This window comes from Struthio camelus, chromosome 3, assembly GCF_040807025.1.
Source record: "Struthio camelus isolate bStrCam1 chromosome 3, bStrCam1.hap1, whole genome shotgun sequence".
NCBI classification, from domain to species: domain Eukaryota; kingdom Metazoa; phylum Chordata; class Aves; order Struthioniformes; family Struthionidae; genus Struthio; species Struthio camelus.
Genome location: NC_090944.1, coordinates 65,244,485 through 65,262,782, shown reverse-complemented (window position 1 = coordinate 65,262,782; position 18,298 = coordinate 65,244,485). Strand labels below are relative to the sequence as shown.

At 43.1% G+C, this 18,298-nt stretch overlaps 1 protein-coding gene and 1 long non-coding RNA gene across 12 annotated transcripts in view; one reads left to right on the top strand and one right to left on the bottom strand.

Annotated features, from left to right (window-relative positions):
* The window catches only part of CEP85L (centrosomal protein 85 like), a 160,642-nt gene that overhangs the window by 23,968 nt on the left and 118,376 nt on the right, over window positions 1-18,298 (top strand). The window contains exons 3-4 of one of the 11 annotated variants that reach the window (XM_068938139.1): window positions 1,248-1,480; window positions 1,846-2,037. The exons of 3 other annotated variants lie outside the window; for them this stretch is intronic. In XM_068938139.1, coding sequence (XP_068794240.1) covers window positions 2,016-2,037 — 22 coding nt within the window. In that variant the 5' untranslated portion in view covers window positions 1,248-1,480; window positions 1,846-2,015. Of the gene's footprint in view, window positions 1-1,247; window positions 2,038-7,483; window positions 7,612-12,472; window positions 12,765-13,491; window positions 13,626-18,298 lie in introns of those variants that run through there. 7 more of the 11 variants (XM_068938144.1, XM_068938141.1, XM_068938138.1 and 4 more) reach the window with 7 other exon arrangements.
* LOC138066736 (uncharacterized) lies at window positions 9,920-12,367 on the bottom strand. The gene is made up of 2 exons (XR_011140181.1): window positions 12,119-12,367; window positions 9,920-11,931 (listed from the first exon to the last, which is right to left on the bottom strand). It is a non-coding gene; the product is annotated as an uncharacterized lncRNA (long non-coding RNA).

The following is an 18,298-nucleotide window of genomic DNA, read 5'->3' as shown; positions in this document are numbered from 1 at the left end:
ATTTAGTAGGAACCAACAGCGCACTTTATGCTGTTTAAGAGGCCATGAATGAAAATTCATGGCCTCCTACCAGGAGCCTGTTCCTTATTTCTGAAAAGCCAGCTATGCTTTAACTGTTGTTTGGAAGTTAGTGTTATTTCAGAATTGTCTTCTTAATTCCCATCATTTCTATTCTGCACATGTGGAAAATTTCCCTCTTTACTATATTGCCCATAACTCTGTTTTTTACCATCTGCTAAGAGTTCAAAATCTGTTATAAGCTCACTGCTAATTTCAGTTTCCTTTCTTTCCTTTTCTTTGGAAAAAAACAAGAAAACAAACACAACAAAAACCAATCCATCCGTACTGAACAACTTACCTTGCAGTAATACAGAACTCCTTTTAGAGACATCGGCCAGTACTTCTGCTTAGGTCAGCCAAGAGGAATTGTCATTTTTTGGGTACATGTTATACCCTTCTCTTCTTTCCAAGGGAAAACACAAGTTTTCACCAGACAAGCCGATACTCTGCCAGCCAATAGAAGCCTGTGCTGTTTAAATAATTAAAACTACCTTTAGTAAAAGCCTCTTTCCTAATGTAACTGGTCTTTCCATATTAGCCAACTGTATATATGTAGTACTGAAGTGTTCAGAAAACAGTATTCAAAGGTATTATGAAAACAGTGATTCTCTTTAAAAGTACTTCAATTTTAAATTTTGTGCACTGTCACTTTATCTCATGGCTACTACACACAGCATAGAAGTGATTGCACTGTTTTGGTTCTCCCTATGTGTTTTGAAGGTATTTAATTTAAATGATAGATTTACAACTGATTAGTAATAATCACATCAGTGTTACAGCATAATCAATTTTTAATAAAAATTCAGGTTAGTAAGGTATGAATAGACAATTCTACAGCTTTTTAGTACATTTAGTATAGTGCAGCGGGGAAGCCTTAAAAACTGAAGAGCACTGAGCTGAGCTCCTTTCCCAGCTCCATGGTGGCTTGCTGTGCACCGTGTTTCCATCACCTTTGGAACAGACACAACAGTACTCATTTCCACGCATTCAGAGCAAAGGGAAAGAGCAAAGCAGAATGAGAGGGAAGGATTTTGAGGTGGGATTAGACCATAAAGGTCTGGGAGGACAGATGTTTTGCACCATGTCTTTGAAAGCCTGCAATGCACACATGCTCACACACGTACACAGAGTTATAATCGTGAACAGCCCATCTTATAATGCATTTACTGGTTGCTTTACTTCTGCAGAGGATAGTAATCCACTAAATGAGTTAACTGCTCATTTATAGTGGTTGAAAAGGACTGAAGCTGTTGCCAGTGCCTGCATCAAAAATGAAACATGATGAAAGGCTTTGTGTTGTCCTCAGCCAAGCCGGAGCAGACCTGCATCATGCTCGCTTCCCGCCCAGCAGTTGCTACTGCCTGACACCGTGACGTGCGTAGAGGGACGGGACGCTTTTGTCTCCTTTCTGCACTGGAAAGTAAGCCCAAGCGAGTCTGCCGCTCGTTTGTTAAATCTGTAACAACATGGCTGAGCGTCAAATCTCAGGAAATTATATGGAGCTAGTTTTGTACTTAAAAATAGAATTGATGAGGGTGGATGGGGGAGGAGCACGCTCAGAAATCTGCCTTTTACTCTTTGCCAAACAGTCCCACTCTCTCACAGGCAGATTTTGCAAAAAGCTCACCATATGGGGAGATGAGTGCGTTGGAAAACCTGACCTTGAGTTCCCCGGAATATTTGGTCTTCTGGGATGGTAAACAGCGTGATTAAGTTGCACAACTAATTGGATGTTTTGTTCTGTGGTCCTAATGTGCTCCTGCTTCCTACATACGATCATGAGAGTTGCGGCTGGGGGACATGAAGCGACAGGTTACTTTTCAAGCCATTTCAAGGCTGAACTCAAGTTCTGAGACTCGGCAGAGCTTCCCACTGACCTGGGCCACGGGGGCCCCAAGCCTTCGCCCCGTTCTGCGCCAGTAACTCCTACCTCTTGCCCTTTTGGAGCAAATTTGATGACAGAGCGTCATGGAGCTTGTAAGTCAATATAGTGTCGCTCTGTATGGATTTACGATCATGCAAGGAAGACCTGCAGTACCCCCCCCTCCACTGTGTGCCATGGAAATGATTGAAGGGGCTGAGGGCTGGGGGCTGTTAAAAGCTGTATTGCAGTCACTGCTGTGGAGAGCAAAAGGGATTTTTGAGGGCAGCTGCAGATTACGTTGGTCAAGACTATCAGTGCTATACAGGAGACGCCGTGTCAGTGACTTCTTGCTTGTATTTGAAATGAATGAGTTTTTACCAAATTAGTCTCTTATCATATGGTCCAGTTTGAGTCCCTATATATAACTTCATATAAAACGATATTTAAAAATTATTTGAAAGATTGTGTTAAATAGTCCAGTCAGGGAAAATTAGGTACTTTATTAGATACTAGGGAGATCCAATTCAAACTAGATAGCTGGATCTGTTTAGCTGACAATTTGACTTGCTAGCCCAATGGCTGCTACTGCATTTACTAAATTAGCTAATGTTGGTCAAGAAGAAACAAAACTAAAAACATGTTCCATTCATCCAAATCTGAATCTGTAATAGATCATCTTTTGTTTATGATGATAAACTTCAAGAGGCTCAGCTGAGAGAAACAAAATGTTGATCATTCATTCCAATGTTAGAACTTTTTTTATGCTTCAGAAGTGATCTGGGAGTCTTGCAAGGTGAAGCTTTGTTCTGAACTTTTTATGTGCCTCCAGTGGCATAGTAGAATGATGAGTACAAACCATTTTTTCTAGTGATATTTTAATGCTTCTCTAGAGGTAGTTTCAGTAATTAAAGCACAATGCAGCAAATGCTAAATATAGACTTAAGTAAAATGATTGGTAGTTCTTGTTTTACGCAGCTCAGTTTTCTTATCTCTATGTAAGAGATACTGAAATTGAAATATATAAGCTCAAAGATATACAACACTGAACATTTTTGATTATGTTCCAGTTTTAGAGATTGTTACATCCTTTTAGAGTTTTAGATCTTTTAGATTATTTTAGAGATCTATTAGATTTAATTTCAGAGGTCATATATTTTTGCTTTTATACATCTATTTCCTGTGTATTTGATAATATCTGAAAGCAATAAAAACATATACGAATGTACTTCAGCATTCAGTCCAGAATGCTGGACTTCAGCAAGGCTTTGGACACTGTCTCCCATCACATCCTCCTAGGTAAGCTCAGGAAGTGTGGGCTAGATGAGTGGACGGTGAGGTGGCTTGAGAACTGGCTGGATGGCCGAGCTCAGAGGGTTGTGGTGAAAGGCGCAGGGTCAAGTTGGAGGCCTGTGGCTAGTGGTGTCCCCCAGGGGTCAGTCCTGGGTCCAGTCTTGTTCAATGTATTCATCCATGACCTGGAGGAAGGGACAGAGTGCACCCTCAGCAAGATTGCTGATGATACTAAACTGGGGGGAGAGGCTAACACACCAGAAGGCTGTGCTGCCATTCAGAGGGACCTGGACAGGCTGGAGAGCTGGGCGGAGAGGAACCTCACGAAGTTCAACAAAGGCAAGTGCAGGGTCCTGCACCTAGGGAGGAATAACCCCAGGCACCAGGACAGGCTGGGGGTTGACCTGCTGGAAAGCAGCTCTGCAGAGAAGGACCTGGGAGTCCTGGTGGACAACAAGTCAAGCATGAGGCAGCAAAATTCATTATTGTGGCCAAGAAGGCCAAGGGTCTCCTGGGTTGCGTTAGGCAGAGTGTGGCCAGCAGGTGGAGGGAGGTGATCCTGCCCCTCTCCTCAGCCCTGGGGAGGCCTCACCTGGAGTACTGTGTCCAGTTCTGGGCTCCCCAGTCCAAGACTGCTCCATGGCACTCCTGGAGAGAGTCCAGTGGAGGGCTACCAAGATGATGAGGGGAGTGGAGCATCTCTCCTCTGAAGAAAGGCTGCGAGAGCTAGGCCTGTTCAGCCTGGAGAAGAGAAGACTGAGAGGTGATCTCATCAACGTGCATAAGTATCTGAAGGGAGGGTGTCGAGAGGATGAGGCCAGCCTCTTCTCCGTGGTGCCCAGCGACAGGACAAGAGGCAATGGGCAGAAACTGAACCACAGGCAGTTCCATCTGAACCTGAGGAAAAACTCCTTTGCTGTGAGGGTGACAGAGCCCTGGCACAGGTTGCCCAGAGGGGTGGTGGAGTCTCCTTCCCTGGAGATATTCAAAACCCATCTGGATGTGATCCTGGGCAATGTGCTCTAGAGGACCCTGCTTGAGGAGGGAGGTTGGACTAGATGATCTCCAGAGGTCCCTTCCAACCTCAGCCGTTCTGTGATTCTGTGATTCTGTACCACATTTTTGCAGATTAGCAGAAGCATCATTTTAGTATATGATTCAATTTATCATTTTTTAAATTAGCTCTTGACCTCCATCCATAATACAGTGAGAAATGCCTGGTTTTCTTATGTTTTTTGTCAAAATTTTGTTAGTTTATCCTTCAGCAATTGTCTTTCAACCTAGAAGTGAAGGACAAGTCATATTTGCATGCGTTTAAAGATACTTTATTATAGTTGTCTGCTTCCTTTTCATTTCTTGTTTTTCTGTTCTATTTTTTATCGTAGCGGCTGTGGTGCGTAAAGATCTTGTCACGGTGACTGCTGGGAATGCATTCCAGCAGGGCCAACATTATGAAAGGCTCAAGTAACGTAAGCTCAGCAGTGCCTTCCAGCAAGGACTTCCATGAATGAGTTGACTTTCTGGAGCACTCACTGGAGTAGTCCCGATGGGAATCTTGTGCATGACTGTTTTTTCCATTTTCTTGATGCATATTTGTTACTATTTATTTTAGTTTCCTGTATTGATTGCTGTGTCCTGTTTCTGTACCTTTGTGCTCTGCGCAATTTTCACTTTGAGGACATATTCACAACATTGTTTTGTAAGAATACAGCCAGCTCTGGATTTTTACGTAGGTTATTTATCGGTTCCAGTTAATGTTTTTCTTTTGGGGGATTCCATCTCCTTGCTTCCTTCAGAAGCTGTGATGTTCCCATGTTCTGGATTTTTAGCTGATCTCCCCAATTTGAGAATTAGCTAGTAAGGCAGCAATGTCGAGAACTAAATGGTCAATATATATAGCATTTTGTACAGTACTGTCTTACATTAACTAGAAAATTAGAATATGGTTCATCAATTCCATTTTAATTCATTTAACCAGCTATCCTTCTTGAGATATTAGAATGGAAAACTCGTGTACTACACTGATATGCAATTCTTAAACCATGGAATTCCTAAATTAGTGGGACAGACCCCCAAATTTAAGCAGCAATACTTAAACTTTTATGTTTCTTTTAAATATGTATATTAAAGTAACATGCTCACTTACAAGCTGAATTTCTCTTTGTTGTTTTCCTTATGACCAAAGACTGAGTTGCATATTTACTAAAAAGCCTCCCATATCTATTTGGTCACTCAAAAAACGTGTTAAAAGTAGAATACTAGAGAGAGAACTCTACAGCCAAGTCAGAGTCTCAATGTTACTTTTAATAAACATCCTCGTCTGTGTGAAATTTAAGTCAACAGAAAAACAGTCTAAGGATATAGTGGTGGATTTTGCATATCATATGCTAAGTTTATGGCCCAGTGAAACGAAATCTCATGAACACTGTTGAGAGTACAAAATAGTACAGTCCACTTTCTGTTTTTCAGTGATTTCTGCCTTTTTTTGATGAACTTGGTATGTCTAAAAAAGTGTGTGCTAATATATGTCTGTCAGTTTCATATGAGAATGCTGCAACAAGACTGAAGTATATGAAGCTCAAGACAGAAGCAAATTGTGCTTTGCAGTCTCAGGCATAACAAAACCAGAGATTGTTTTGCCAGCCTGCCTGTTCTTCACGCTGCAAAGCTCCCAGCAGTACCACGGTGGCTGCTAGCCAGCGTGACTGTATTGTACAAGGAGTGGGCTGCTTCAGAGACATCCACAGGTGGTGTGCTGTGTGGGTTTAGAAATGTCCCTTTAAGCAGGATTTTTCTCCATCAGTATAGAATACCCACTCATTTCAGGCATGAACTACTTGCTGCAGAGGAAAAATGAAGTATTACAGTACGGATGCTTTCTTATTGTAAGATAGTACCAAAGTATTGTAGAATTAGTGTCAGCAATTATTGTAGAATCAAAGTCAATGGCGAAAAGAATGGGGCGGGAGGGTCTTCATGAAGTTAATCATACTTACAGTTAAAACATGAAATAAGTTCTTCCATCAGACTTTTAATTTACAGGCATAAGACCGCACTGGGTGACCTCACTAAACTGAGCACTGGCACAACTCCATTGACTTAACTGAAATTTCATCCCTTTGCAGTAATACTCTGTCTGGCTCAAGCACGAGTGACCAGATAATTTTCTAACTGGTAATGTTTGTAGGTATTATTTCTGACTTGGAGTAAACAAACTCCGTATTTCAGGCTATAAGCAGATAACGATGAGCATTTGGAAGAGACTTCCATTTCCAAGTGTTAGCGCGTTGTTCTGTTGCTAGCCAGTTGTAGTGTGTTTGGCCTTCCCGTAAAGAATCATTTGGCGTTTTAAAGTCTATATTTCCTAACTTCTCAAAAACAGTAGTACTCAGTGTGTTTCCATCTGGTGCAAAAGGAAAGCAGGATCTATTCCTCAGTGCAGAGTGGTGGAGATGGGGCAGTGCATGGTCTGATCCTGTATTTCAGTGACTGAATACAAGGGGTGGGTTTTTTGATCAAACTTTAAAGCAGAGAGGTTTTAAACAGATCAGGCTAAATGTTGTTTTCTGCTTCTAATATGGCAGTTGCTTCACATTCATGGTGGAGTCTAATCTATGTAGAATGGCTTAAAAAATCTGCACGTTATGGTATAGCAATATTGTCCATCGCTTTATCTTTCCTGCACTCATTTATCTGTGTACAATGCAAAGTCAAACCAGCCTCCCTTGAAGTAAAATGCCAATTGTAAAAACGCAAACATTCCCAATGGCAAGTGGGTTGAAAGCCAGAACTGTAGCACTGCTGAAGCCTCTTATGCTTTAGCAAATGTTTTGAGAACAGAAAGTTGAAATATATAAAAATTTAGTATTTTGACAATCCTAAATTGAAAGGGCTTTGGTATGGCCATTTTGAAACCGAACTTTACTTGCCTGGTCTGATGATTGGTAGCGCAGTTATCTCATGCCTTCATTTCTTCATTTGGCAGTCTTTTTATATGAAGAATACCAAGGGTTAGGCACCAAATTATCATTTTGATTAATTGCTCTCATGTACCAAAGAAGCCTCTTGACCACAACAGGTCTCAAATGTAACTTCCATTGCAGCGTTGTAAGTAGGTGCAGAATATTACCAAGAGGTTTCAATACCAAGCAGTTCAGTATGATGTCAGAAAGTGCTGCTAAGATTCAGATAAAATTAGCTCATCGGCTGCTTGCCTGCCTCTTAATGACCTGGAGAATTTAGAGCTTGCTCTTTTTTTTTTTTTTTTAGACACACTGGAAAAAGGGACAGCTGCTCATAAAATCGGATAGCGTGTTAGCTGGAAAAAAGTAGAGGTGACTACAGCAGGCTCAAGAACAAGTGAACTGAAGAGATTTTTAAAAAGTCATTCAACATGGGTAGGAGAAACAATTTTTAAGTATATATTTTGTCTAAGCATTAAGTCCTGAAAGGAAGTTGGATATGTTAGTGAACCCCCCTAGGCTAGGGGAAGGGGCTAGCTGCTCCAGTCTAGACAGTCCAGCTCTGAAATGTGGTAGGAGTCAACCCCAGACACTGAAGGAAACCAAAGGTCTGCCTGAGACCTGTAGGGTTTTATATATTCTCTCTCCGTCCCCTCCTAAGTCACTTATATTTCCCCTTCTTGACCACTGCCTTTTGGAGAAGAGGTGACAGAGGTGAGAGGAAGTGGAACTGCAGAACTAAAACTTTCCTCTTGAGAAAAACACTTCTGGGAAATTCCTGATTATCTTTGCAAGTTAGTAGTTAGATGTCATTGCATTCCGCAGCCTAAATGTGGTTTTTTTTCTGTGGTGTCAGAGTCCTAAGAGTAATTGAGGTGATGACACTGGGATTGTTATTTTAAATCTCTTAGGCTTATTTTAAAATAATATGACCAAAACAATTTTTTTTTCCTGCCTATCTGTAATAAACCATGTAAAATCCCTGTCTCTCAAGGGTTTTCAAACAACCAGGTAAACTAAAATATTTTCAGGTTGTGATTCTTAGGTGAAAATCTGATTCTGAGACCTGGAATACTAAGAAGAATCTGAAATTTTAAGAGGTTCGTAATAAATCATAGCTATGGAAACAATAAACTTAGTTTTATTCCTGTCGTATGGTATAAACTGTTACTGAAAGTGCATGGCAAGGTAGAATCAAATATATATCAATTTGTGTTTATCTGTGAAGGACATCCACTCTAACTGGCTTGTAGAAAAGGCAAAAATAAAAACATTGCATATACCAGGCTATTTTTTCATGTCTACTTTGCAGATATTAGCTGACACAGTTTGTTGTTAATGCTACACAACACATGCAATATACTTTTAGTAGAGCATTTCAGTCTTTTATAGGCCAGTTTGTTCCTACCAGCAGGGATGCAGTTTATTAGGTAAACTAACTTATTTTTAGTTATAGTCCTGCCCAATAGAGTTTAACATCTCGCTTTGTAACATATGTAAGATTTTTTGCAAAGCAGAAGAAATTGCTCTAAGGCTTCTTAAAGGTTGCTTGGACTTCGTTAGGGCACACTGTTCAACTGAAAAAGTTGTGAGTGGAAGAAAATTAATTTTGTACTTCATGGAATAACTCAATAACTGAAAACTAGTGATTTTAATTTCCAAGTCATTTACCGTATAGATGTGCTTGCAGAACTGATAGAATGCATGCATGCTTGATGTCTTAGTAGAAATAGGCTGCATTCTCTTAGAACGATCTTTAGCTGTTTAGCATTGGTTTGTTTTTTAAAATAATCTTTTAATTCTATTAAATGTGAAAGCAAGCGTGTAGAATTAATATAGAATACATTACTGGCTTTAATCAAAGAAAAACGCTGCTTTCACAGGTTATGCTTCAGCTTAATTCCATTTAGAGCATTATAGTTTTACTCAAAAAAAAAAGTGATTTCTGAACCTAGAAATAAATCATAAAACTTTGGGCAAGATGTGCTGCAACTGACAGTAATGAAACAGCATCTGCTTAGGCCCACTGCTTAGCTATTAGTTTCCATTGTTATTTTTTCTTTCTTGTGTCTGCCAAGTGGGTGGAGTTTGTGTCACAAAATCATGAGGAAAGAGGTGGGGAAAGGGCTTTTCAGACAATGAGAACCTGAGTCCATTCATTGTCTGGAGCATCGCGTTTCACAATAATTGCCCTGGGATGCAGGCTGTTTCCACTTATCCTTGACTTACGTGTAAGGTTACATCATCTTTCCCTTGCACCACGCTACTGTTTACTGTATCGTTGACTTTAGACCTCTCTCGAGTGGGGCAATACTGGAGCACAGACTGCCGTGCTCCTTATCACCACGAGATTTAAAGGGTAATAAGCTAATGCAATTCGTCCTAGTGTAGGTGGGCCCCCTTAGGTGTGCTGAGGAACAAACAGCAGTAAAATGGAGCGGAGCCAGTCCTCCCCATTAGCTCTGCGCAGCTGGGCCTTGCGGATGGGAGGACATAGACTTGTTAAAAGATGGAGAAGCTCAGGATGTCCTCAGGGCCCGTTGCATTTACACACTGAGATCCATATGAGAGTGAGCACTCGCCTCACCAGCATTAAATAGCACAAATTCATCTTTGCTGGAGGTCCGATCCAATTAGCATAGCTTTTTAAAGAGGTTTTTGAGAAGATGAAATAAATATTGATCCCTGTCTAGAACTGCGTATATAAGCAGAGTACAGATGCAAAACATTACTGGAGAGTGAATAAAGTATTAACAAGGTAACATTTATTTCTAGAGAAAAGACTTCAGTTTGACCCTATTTCCAGAGAGACACTCAGATTATTTGTAGTGAAAAAGCATTACTAATTACATTCAGTTACTATACCAATAACTTAAAATCCAACGTAAAGGATGAACACGTCTCAGGTTCTATTACATGACTGCTTTAATATAAGCACATAAAGTGTTTTTTTTTTTTCTTTTTGCCCTGAGCAGTTACATTCTGGAAATACAGATGTGTCATCTCGGACTCCTTGAAAGACATGGAGTTGCAATCTTATCGGAAGTGATTCAGCCAAACTAACCCGTTATTTTATATAACCCTGAATGTGTCCTTCAAATTTGTTTTTTCCTCTGCGGTCTTGTTTCTGGGTAGACATGGGATACATAGGAAACTGTAAACTTTCAGGTATAGGTATACCAAGATACATAAAAGCATTTCAAATAACATACGAGATGAAAGAACTATTGTCACACCTTTTCCAGACATGCTTCTTTCTGGTGTCATGATATGCCTTTGGATATGCCTTGCAGCTGCATGATAGTTTAGTATCACAAACTCCAGAGCGCAGCAATGATGAGGTATGTTTTTAATTCACCCAATGCCTTCCCACATATTCAGCTTCCTTCCACCGTATCCTCTTGTGAGTATGCTCAGCATGCTACACCTGCTTATCCGAAGTTGAGCAAACTCACCAAAATAGGATGCAACAAGAATTAACATTATTTTAAGGCAAGCATGCAGACAAGTCCTCTAAAGAGATCTTGAAGAAAGGTGTTTACGTGTTTCTTGATCTCAAGCATTTTGCAGGATTCCTCAGCTTTTATTTTCCCTTCTTATATTCACCTACATCTTGCTAACGTTCTCCAATATTGAGGTTGGAGCCAGGAGAGGAAGGCTGATCATTTTCACTGTGAAGTTCTCCCAGATAATTTAATTTCTCTCATTGGCATGCCTGTAACACAGGATTTGTGGCTCTTTGAAAATGCTTTAAACCTCTGTATCATTCAGAGGACATCTGGCAAAATCCAGAAAGTTTTGAGGGGATCTTCTGGAGCAGACATGCATCAGCTTTAGTATTTGTGTTTTTTTATTCAGCATTTACTAAGTTTCTGAAGCCTGTACTTCCAGAAATCTTTCTAAAAAGTATCTAGTAATAGTTACGCTCCAAGGTCAAAGTGAGTTGGTGAGGAATGTGTGTCATATCAGCACTTCAGTGACTTTATATGGATGCGAGAGAAGCTGAAATAGCAATGTGGATTTCTACATGTTCATTCCAGAATTTTTAAGCCTCTCTTTTATGGAGTACCTTATGAATACCTAGCTAAGCGTGAATAGATTTATGCTGAAATCTAACATACAGTAATGTTCCAAAGAGATACAAGCTATTTTGTGATAATCAACTACTAATTAAAAAAGCATTGGGTCAGCAGGAAGGTCACTGTAGGAACGTAAACTGTATTTACTGTGAATGTTTCTGTATGCGCACCACCTAAAACTGCCCAGGCTTCGCCTCCCCTCTCTGAGCTGCCATGGCTGTCATTGTGTGCAACGTTGTCCAAAAGGCTTGTTTTTCTTGTCGGGGTTGTGGTGAGTTTTGTAATTTTGGGACGCTTACACTGAGTTAGGACCTGTCTGAGTATTTTCACTCTTTATCTATTTATGTGTTTTTGTTTTGGTGCAGATCGCTGATAGGGTCAGAGTACGCTTGTTCAACGGTAGTTTGTGAAGGGGACCCCAGGGCTACAGTTGCGAACCAAGAGCGACATGAACGCTGCGACTGTGGAACCGCCGCACCGCGGCCGCGGCGGCGAGCGAGGCCGGCTCGCGTGGGGAGCCTCTGGCTGCCCCCGAGTTATGCCTGCCGGGGACAGTCTGCTCCCAGTCCCGTAGCTTAGACGTGGTTTATCGTGAGAGCCAGAACCTTTCGGTGGACTCGACTGTCGCGATGAAAGCTGGGATCCTTCTTTCTTCTCGCACTAAAGCGGCGGATGCCTAGGGAGAAAGCGCGGCTGCATTGCAAACGCCGCTAGAGCTGCATGCGGCCTCAGGGCTTGCAGCCCGGCGGCGGGGGCGGGTGAGGCTGCCGCCCCCCCGGGCAGAGCCGCCCAGCAGATGCGAAGGACTGGTGAATCGGGGGTGAGCTCACGCTGTAACCCCGTGCTCTCGCCTCCCTTCTCACCTCCTGCCCTGGCCGTGGCTGCTGGCGTTCACCCGTGGGTTGCCCTCGGCGCGATGCAGGGCTCCGTGCTTGAACAAATCACGCTTCCACGCCGCCGCCGCCCCTCCTCCATCCCAGGTGAAGAAACACAGCGCGCCGGCAGCGGCCGGCCGAGCCGGTTCCCAGACTGAAGGCAGAAGGGGTCGCCCTAGGCGGGACCCGGGGCGAGGCGGCGGCGGCGGGCGGCTCGGCGCGGCCCCGCGCCCCCTGCCCGCGGGCCGCGTTATGTAAGCGGTGGCGGCCGAGCGGCACCAGCATGGGCTGGGCTGGGCTCCCGCCCCTGTCTCCGCCCCGCTCCCAGCGCCGGAGAGGGAGGCGGCGGCAGTAGCGGCGGCGGCGACGCCGGAATAAAGCAAGTTTTGTCTCCTGCCAGGGGGCGGTGGGATTTCACCGCCCTCCCCGGTCCCGTTCCCGGCCCGGCACCATGGCTGCGTCACCCCGGCGGCTGCGAGCCGCCGCGGCCCCTCAGTAAACCTCCCTCGGTCGCGGCCGCCTCCGCCGGCCCTCCGGGCCGCTCCGCTCCGCGGGGCGCGGCGCGGCGCCATGTGGGGCGGGCTGCACCCCGGCCTCGGCGGCGGCGGCGGCGGCTTGCGCAGCTACAAGGCGGGTAAGGAGCCCTCGGCCGCCTCCCCTCCCCCTGCGCGGCGCGTTTCCTTGGCCGCCGGCCGCTCCTCAAGCGGGAGCCCTCGCTCTCCTCCCTCGTCGACCCTTCCCCACCTCCCGTGCCCGGCTCGCCCAGCCCAGGCGGCCCCCTGGCGCCGGCGCGGGCCGCGGGCGGGGGTCGTTACAGCCCGGGCGGCCCCGGGGGGGGGGGGGACGTGGCGGGCGGGCGGGGCTGCCCCGACCCGGGGCGCCGCTGGGCTGCGGCTCTCTTGAGGGCCGGCCGTAATAATCCCGAATAATCCCCCCCCTCCCCCGCCGGTAATCTGCGGCTAAACCTCGCTTAGAGGAGGAGCGGGGCGGCACATGGCCGCGGCGGGCCCGGGGCGGGCGGCGGCGGGGGGCTGCTCGTCCCCCCCCCGCGGGCCCCGGCGGTGCCTTACCTGGCTGGGGCTGAGGTGACGGGAAGGGCTGAGCTTGCCCGCAGGACCCGTGTGCCTCCTTCCCCCCCCCCCCCCCCCCCGGGGGTCCGGACAGGAGGCCCGCTTCTCCGTACATATGCTTTTTGTTTTAAATTTAGACCGCAACAGATTTGGTAGTCTGAGAGATTGCCCACGTCTAATTTTCGCCTCTTTTCTTTTTTTTTTTTTCCTTGTCTGTTTCCGGACGAGTTAGGGTCTGGTTCCTGCAGTTTGGCAGGGATGGGTTTTTTAAATTTTATGTTTGCAATTGGGTTCTCGCGGGGAAGACAGCGCTTACAGATAGGGTAATTTTCAGCCATAAAGGCTGTCAAATCTGGCATCTTCTCAGTAGGCAAGTAAAATAAGTGAACTGATTGCAGATAGCTACAAGGATCACTTTTGTCCAGGTAAGACCAGGTGCTAACTTGCTTGGGTGCCTTTTCCAGGATGTGCAAGTTTTACAGACTAAATTCTCCTGCTTCACTCTGGCAGAGTTCCTGCAAATATTTTGTGATTTTTCACTTATCAAAGTAATAGATCACTGTGAAAATCTGCGGTTTGGCTACGCAGTTGCCAGTCCAAAGTAATGCTGTTGGAATAAAGCTCTCGTGCTTTTTCAGAGATTTGGATTAATATTTTAATTCTGGGTTTGCCAAATAATGACTGCGTGATGTGTATGCAGCTAGTTGACATTTAAATGGAAGGATTGTTTTGCTCTAGGCTGACAGGGTTTTTCTTGCAGATACAAGAGCTGCTAAGACATTCTCAGCAGCTGCCTGAATCTCCACAAACAGTCTAATGTTCGTTCCCTATAATGTGAAGGAAAACATTGTTCCTTTTTTCTTTACTATTATTAAGTTATTAATTTCTGTGTAACACATGTAAAGTTTGCCTGGCTGAAGTGTTGTGAGTTTTTTTTTTTTTTTTAAATGCGAGTCTTTGGTCTTTTACAGGAAGCGTTAGCTTTGTTCTAGGGTTCACAAAGATGCTGGATATTTTGTTGCCCAGGTTTCGGGGAATTTGCTGGAAAATGCAGGAAATTAGAATGTTTGAATTCCTGATTATTTTTGTTTGAAGCAGAAATATTAGAATATGTTATATACACACAGGCACAAACATGCATGCTCGGATTGTTACGTTCACTATCTTCAGACTGTTGCGGAGGTTGAGACTCATTTTTATATTTGTTTCAGAGAACTTTGAATTAGGCCATTCATTGGTGTCTTTGTTTTGTTTGGGGTCAAATCAAATGTTCTGGTACTATGTTGAATTTGTCAGCAGTTCTAATTCAGTCTGTTACTGGATGCATGTTTTACTTCTGCTTGTTTGCTGGATTTAGTTCTCAAAATTGGCTGTAAGATTTGAGATATGACTTTGCTTATTGTTTTTCTTTCTCCCCATATCCCCCCTTCTCTTTAGATACTCAGAGTCAATAAGTTTAAAGCATTTTTATCAATATGTTTCTTCAACCTAAGCTAATGTAAGGTAGCGAAACTTTCATAGATTAACATTTCAATTTGAGATAAGATAGGCGAACAGAAGCTAGTGATTGATTAGAAAGCAAGTAGATAAAGATGAAGTTTAACCTTGAGGTTTGATTTCTGCTTTATAAATTTCAACACAGTAGTCCCTTTCTTCATTTGTCTTTATTTTGAAATAGTCAAGTTGCTGAGTGTTTTTCCATTCACCGCACTGCTCTAAGTAAGAGAGAGGTAATAAGCTGCATACAAATGTTCTGCTCAAAGGGTGACGGCTCCCAAGTTTCTGTGCTGTTATTACCAGCTTAGATTTTCTTTTTTGAGGTAGAAGTTGTCCACAGGAAAAGTATTTTGTCACAGGACTAGGAAGCAGAAGTTGAAGCATTTATTTTTGAAGCTCGAGGTATTTATCTTCTGACAAAATGTGTTTAATTATGTAACAGCAGGTGGTTGGTATGGACTCTAATTGCTTTGTCTCTTAGATATTGGTGCAGGAGCGTAACAGTTAGTGACCGTACATGTTCTTGTTAAACTGTGTTTATTAGCGAAAAGCATTATAGTTTGCTAGTTCTGTGTTAGTCATCATGGATATGGATGTTTTTCAACACAGTACGTAGCAGTCTATCTGATTTTTTTTTTGAACATCTCACAACTCACAAACCTAGATGCCTACTGAAGAATTCTGTAGCTGCTTATATTGATGAATTATCAGATTTTCAGATTTTATCAGATTATCAGATTTTCAGATGCATATTCTCATTTTCTTAAAATATGACAGGCAAGATCACTTCTTGGGAGTATCTCATTTGTGGCCTTCACTTCTTATCTTCTCTTGTCATTTCCAAATGGTTCTCTCTTTTCAGTTTAATAGAAGTATGTTCTCTGAAAAGATATACTGTCTTGTGTGCAAACACAAGATCTATTTTTTTTAGGTGGGTTCCTGTTGTGTAGCCAGTGTATTTAATAACTGATTTTGCTGCCCATCCAAAACAAACTCGGCCTCAGACAGTCTTAGTAACTGTCTTGAAAAATGAAATCACTATTTTTGGAATGTACGTGATTGACTTAACGGTCGTCTTGTAACATTCAACTGTTCATGCAAACCCTGCAGAATAGTAGGTAACTGTTGTCTTTGTGGAGGAGTAAACTGTGCTGCAGGAGTTTAAGTAACTGTGGTGAAGGACGTGCAGGGTTTCAAGCCCTTTGCTTTCTCATCTAGACTATCCTTTGAAGTGCGCGTTTGGTTAATATCTCTTTTAAGGCTGTGAAAGTGTTCATCTAGACGTGTTGCCCCTCGAGAGGATGCAGTCAGGCACTTAGGCCGTGTGTGTTGAGCAGACAAATGCTTGTGGACAGTGAGACAAACTCGCTTTAAAATGAAATAGCGAGTATTTATTACTTTGAGTAAACTGTACCACCTTTGGTCCGACTTCCCTTCAGTGACCAAAACTGACAATATTTGTCCATCGCTGAAATACAGGTAGTGGTAGGTATTTAGTTGACAAAAGTAAGACCCGAGAAAACAATCAAAAAAAGAAATAAGGTGCTCGAGGGGGTGTGGTTGACGTTCTGTAGAAGTAGTTACCGTCTGTCTCGCCTCATAGAAACCTGGAGGCGCTTCTTGTTCATGCGGCAAATCCCGGGAACAGACCCGTTTCCCTTGCTCGAACCTTCTGGGCGCGAGTGTGACGTATAGGTGAGCGTCACAGGCTACTCGGTGACGTCACAATCGAGACATCGCTGACAGCAGGGCTGCGCAGCGCGGGGCTTGTCACCCGCTGCCGGCTGGCGCCATGGCATTTGTAGGCACCTTTGTAACACAGCAGCGGGGGGGTGGGGGGCAGGGGGGCCAGGCTCCAATGGTTTAATTTCTGTAGCAAGCGTTAGCGGTCCAGTACTGGAAACCTGCAGGCAAAGATGTGATAGTCCTCTTGACCACCAGGAAGGCAGGCTTGTCTTGGCAGGCTAGGCGATAAATGGTGAGTTCACATCGCCTCGGATGGACTTCATGTAGTTTGTTTACCAGTAATAAGTGTATGTATATACATATATATGTGTGTGTGTATATATAGAGTACATTGTAAAGACTGATTACCTGAGCTTAAAAATTTAACAATGCAGTTACAAGACCCGATGCTAGAATGGCCTTTGCTGTCTTTCACAGACCACAATGAAGTGAAACGAGAGTCTGCATTTGAAGTGAAATGAGAGTCTGTGTTTGAAGGTGGTTGATCGAAGTTACTTATATCCCTTATATTGCTAGAAGTTACTATAGGAGTTACTTATATCCTTATATCCCTTCAAAACAATGCCTTTTTCTCTTTTCCTGCACTCCAGGCAAGTAATTCTTAATGATACAGTGCCTATTCTTTTAATGTGTACAAAACACGAGCGTCTTGACTGTTTAGCTACAAAGAAGTGGTAGATTTTTTCAAACTATAAAGATATAGGAGTGCGTTACATTGTTCTTAGGGGTTAGCGGAAGTTCTGATTTCTTGCACAGTTACTACATGATAAAGGTTTACTGACTGAACTATGGACTTTTGGTTTCTGCAATTCTGTGTTTTTAAAATTTTTATTAGAGAGTAGTAATTAACTTAGTTGCACAGAAGACGTTGCATAGTAAAAGGTGGCCCTGAGCCATCTTAGGAGATGATGGTGAAGGAAGTGCTATTTTGGGTAAGAGAGAGCATAGTTTCACAGAATAACAGTTAAGATTTATGTCCACCAACTATTGTTTGCTACAGTTACAAATTATTTATGCTAAAGCTTTAGCGACAGGCATTTAATAACTTTTAAAGGAAGCGTGCCTTTCAAAATGTGGAGAAGTTGTCAAATATAGCAACAATGCATTCTGGTAGGAAGAGCAGTTGAAAACCTCTTACGTCAAATAGTTCTTGAATGAATTGAGTATGTAGCAGGAGATGGTCATCTGCCATTGAAGGAAGCGAAGCCTGTTTGTTTTAGACAGGTTAGTTAAGGAAAAGAGGGAATACACGTTCAGGTATCAGCTACTCCGCCTTCCATATTCTTTGGATGCTTTTTTATCATATAAATTGCCTGACATTTAGTAGTGGGATAATTGAACTAATTATCAATTCCTGTGCTGTTCGTTTTTGGCTAACAAAGTGCTAACTGACTCACTTCTAGCTCTTAAGTTATCTGAGGCACTAATGTGTCTTGAAATTTTACAGACAATAAAACAGACTCACTGTGGTTGTAATTATCTTCAAAATATGCTCAATGTATTTGCTATGTGATTCAGAAAGAGGCTTTCTCATTGACTTTGGGGGAAGAAAGCCTTTTCATTTTGAATATTTCTTTTGGTAGACCTGGAGTTATACTACAGGTAGCCCTGAAATTTACTTTTGCTAACACTAACCAAAGCATGGGAAGGTATATTGAAGTATACTGAGATTCTCCTTTCTGCCATAGTCTCCCATTCAGAGTTTCTTGCTGTCCAGAAAGAGTTGAGATTCAAAATATATGTACCAGAGACAGCTAGAGGTGTATAGCTGGAGATGAGAATACGTATGAAGGGAGTAACTTGTGTAGATATGCTCACAAGTATGCTTAGGTTTGTATTACTGCTGACTCTTCTC